The sequence below is a fragment of the Gavialis gangeticus genome, unplaced genomic scaffold (genome assembly GCF_001723915.1).
Source record: "Gavialis gangeticus isolate Ggan-Ray unplaced genomic scaffold, GavGan_comp1, whole genome shotgun sequence".
NCBI lineage: Eukaryota > Metazoa > Chordata > Crocodylia > Gavialidae > Gavialis > Gavialis gangeticus.
The window spans coordinates 10702113-10705904 of record NW_017729001.1 but is presented as its reverse complement, the minus strand read 5'-3'; the positions used below and the strand labels follow the sequence as shown (position 1 = coordinate 10705904).

Below are 3792 nucleotides of genomic sequence, written 5' to 3'. Positions count from 1 at the left end.
CTCATTTTTCCATGATTAAAATGAAATGCCATGATTAAAATGATTTTTTATATATATAATATTAGTGGCATTTCATTTTAATCATGGAAAAATGTGGATTTTGGGTTACTTTTTTTAATCTAAAAATCGGGGGTTTTTTATTTACCAGAGAAAACCAGGATCCCTGATGATAACTCGGTTGATTATCTTACTCTCTCATTTCTGAGAGAGCCTCTACTTATAAATTTACTTAAAGAGTCAGGGAATGTCTGCCTGATGCCTGTCTGTCTGTCTTTATAAGCAAGGTGAAAAGTAATTTTGGTGGCATAAACATGCTCACTAGAAAGGCTTGTCATTTTACCTGCTGTTTCTTTGTTTCCAGATTAATGCCAAACTGCCTGTTGGTACCCCAGATTACATGGCACCAGAAGTGTTAACAGTGCTGAATGGGGATGGCAAGGCTTTGTATGGTCCTGAGTGTGACTGGTGGTCTTTGGGAGTCATTGCATATGAAATGATTTATGGGAAATCTCCATTCACTGAAGGCACTTCAGCCAAAACCTTCAATAATATCATGAACTTCCAGGTACAGTGAGACCATTCCTTATTTCAGTGTAAAGAAATGTAGAACTAAAACCCTATATATTTCTATGGAAGAGGGAGGTGGTGGATGGATTTGTGCCACTATGTCATATTCTAGTTTTGTGATTGCCATATTTTGAAAATGATTTTCATGTTCTCTTGGAATGTAAATTATTTTTAGAAGTAGTATCTAAAATTGCTATCTATAGTGCATAAATTAAAAAAGATTTCTTTGCAGTATGCAGTAATATTGATTTTTGTCAGATTTTGATGTTGGCACAAAGTAGAACATTTTTTTCGCACCTTGGACTTACATTCTTGGGCATATCTAAACATTATGAACCTTAAGAACCTATACATTTTTGGTTTTATTTTCCTACTGAGCAGAGGTATTTTTGTTTCAAATACAGAGATTTCTGAAGTTTCCAGAGGATGTAAAAGTCAGTAATGAATTTCTTGATCTGATCCAGAGTCTGCTCTGTGGGCAGAAAGAGAGACTAGGTTATGAGGGGCTCTGCTGCCATCCATTTTTCTCTAAAATTGACTGGAATAACGTCCGCAATTGTAAGTAGAATAATATTACATAAAAAATAGGTCCTGAAATCTTAGTAACATAGGAACATAAGTAAAATGAACATTTGGTTTGCTTTTGAGCTGAATCCTTATTCACAAAAAAGTAGGGGTGTATGATTTTCTTGACTGATACCAATAGCCAATTATTACCAAGCCATATCGGCCGATACTGATCTGACAGCTGATTTACAGGAATGCAGCCTAGCAGTTTGGAGAGCAGCATTCTGCCGGTAAGTCTGTTTGGGGGAAGGGGCTTGGGGGGTGGGTGCAGATTAAGGCCCTCACGGTTAGGGAGTGAGTGGGGCAGGTGCTGCCCAGCCAAGGCGGTGAATGGAACCCCAGGGCAGGGCGTGGGACAGAACTGTAGGCTGCTTATCCAAGGGGGAGTGAGGGGTGGCGCCCCATCACTGTGGTCACCACCTGGGCAAGGCATGGGGGGCATGTACCCCCCAGATCTGTGTGCAGGGCGGAGGCGGGCTGCAAGCTTGGGGCCAGGGGCTGCACCAGCCTCTTCCCATTGGGGATGGGGTTGGGCCAGGGCTGGCAGTGGGACAGGCTCAGCTGCATGGGGTGAACTGCGGCAGTGGTGATGGAAGGGGTGGCTACGCAGGGGGGCTACAAAGAATCTTGTGGTGGCCATAGCCCTGCGAGCCCCTCCTAGTGTTGCCCCTGCTCAGGGCACTCCACTCTGCTGCCTTTCCCTTGGGAGCCCTGTGCTGGGCGCATGCCCTCTGCCTGCCTTACAGCATGGGGCTCCTGAGGGAGAGGCAGCAGAGTGGAGTACCTTGAGCAGGAGCGGTGCTAGAGGGGAGTTGGGGACTATAGCCACCTGTCCTAGCACCACTGCCACTGCCCACCCCTTTTAACTGAGCCTGCCCCGCTCCCGATCACGGCCTAGCCCCCCGACTGTGAAGAGGCTGCTACAGCCCCCGGCCCTGAGCCCATAGTGGGAAGCCTGCCTCTGCCCCGTGTACAAATCCAGGGGGCATGTGCTCCCCATGCCTCCCCCAGGGGTGCACGCAGCTGTGGGGAGCCGCCTGCATCTCCCTCCTGAGCCCTGCCCCAGGGTCCCATTCACTGCCCTGTCTGGGCAGCACTTGCCCCTGCCCCACTCCTTCCCTTACTGTAGAGGCCTCAATGTGCCCCCCGCCCCTTCCCTTCCCCATGCCTCTTCACCCTCCAGAGACTTACTGGTTGGATGCTGCTCTCCAAGCTGCCTGGCTGCATTCTTGGCCGCATGCAGGCATGCAGCATTTATCGGTGACATTGGCTACATTGGCCAAAAAAAGACAATAGGTGATCATATTAATTTTCCTTTCATTGGTGCTGATCTGATTTGCGACTGATATCTCAGTCCACCTTTACAAAAAAAGCAGTATAACTGTATGAGAGCAGATGTGTTTTGCAGAACTATTATTTTTCTCTGTTTTGTGCATAGGAGGCATTCATAAATTGCAAGTTACAGTTGTACAGGTGAGAATTTTAAAAAGCACAAGATAGAGTTTGATAATTTTATGAATGGGATGACATGATATGATTGGTTACAATAAAAGGGAACTGGACTGGTGACTGAGAAGATCCCTTCCAATTTTTGCCTCTCTGTAAAAATGTGGATGGCTGCAACTTTTTCCTACTCCAGTTTGTCTGTCTTCACTTTGACTGGGACATTTTTTTAGCTCTCTCTCTTTCCCTCCACTGTGATTCAGTTTATTATGTGAACCATATTCCTTTTATCTTCTCTGTGTATAAACTTATGTCATGAAATCATAGAAAATGAGGGTTGGAAGGCACCTCAGGAGGTCATCTAGTCCAATCCACTGCTCAAAGCAGGACCATCCTCAATTATATCATCACAGCCAAGGCTGTGTCAGGATCAGAGTAAAGAATGGAGTTTTTGCTACTAGAAATTAATTAGTACAAGGATTCTCTAACTCTTTCTTGGTGTAGACTGACATCTATTTAAGGATTATGTTTTTCTTTTTCGTTGTTAATACTACTGTTTACAATTACATAAGCCACCTTCTTATATTTAGAAAACCCCTATGACAAATACTTGTATATGCAAGCAGTGGTTGTAATATCAGGAAAATAATTCTATTTGGCAGCTGGAAATAGTGAGGCACTAGTACCATGTGAGAAGCAAGTACTCCGCAAACCATCTCGGTCTCTGAAACTATCATTTTTGGAACATTGTTTACAATTAACTAAATCAAATGATCTTGGGTCATGAATTGTATCTTTCTTATGTTTTTAAAGGAGTTGAACACATTGACGCTTAATAAACTGAGGAGCAAATTTCCTGGATAGTTTATGGTAGTGTAAGAGTTATGATGTAGTCATGATGGTCCATAAATTATGTGAGAGGCAAGGATTTCTTAGGGTGATATCTTTTATAGGACCACCTGTCAGGGGTAGGCAGTTATTTTGGTTGGTGAGCCACATAACGTGTTTTGGTGGGCTGTCAAGGGCTGCACGCACAAAATATTTCAGATGATATAATTTAACAAATTATAGATAAAAAACATCATATACTGAAAATCAATGATCCACTATAACATATTTTAATTATATTTAAAAAAAAATTTCTGTCCTGATTTATGTTTTTTTTTAATAGTGTACATAGAGGCAATTGCATAATAGCTCAAAATAAAGTCTTAC

General features: G+C 43.1%; 1 protein-coding gene across 7 annotated transcripts in view; it reads left to right on the top strand.

Annotated features, from left to right (window-relative positions):
- The window catches only part of CIT (citron rho-interacting serine/threonine kinase), a 137118-nt gene that overhangs the window by 23582 nt on the left and 109744 nt on the right, over positions 1-3792 (top strand). For all 7 annotated transcript variants that reach the window (XM_019506781.1, XM_019506778.1, XM_019506776.1 and 4 more), the window contains exons 7-8: positions 362-565; positions 972-1125. In XM_019506781.1, coding sequence (XP_019362326.1) covers positions 362-565; positions 972-1125 — 358 coding nt within the window. The remainder of the gene's footprint in view (positions 1-361; positions 566-971; positions 1126-3792) is intronic.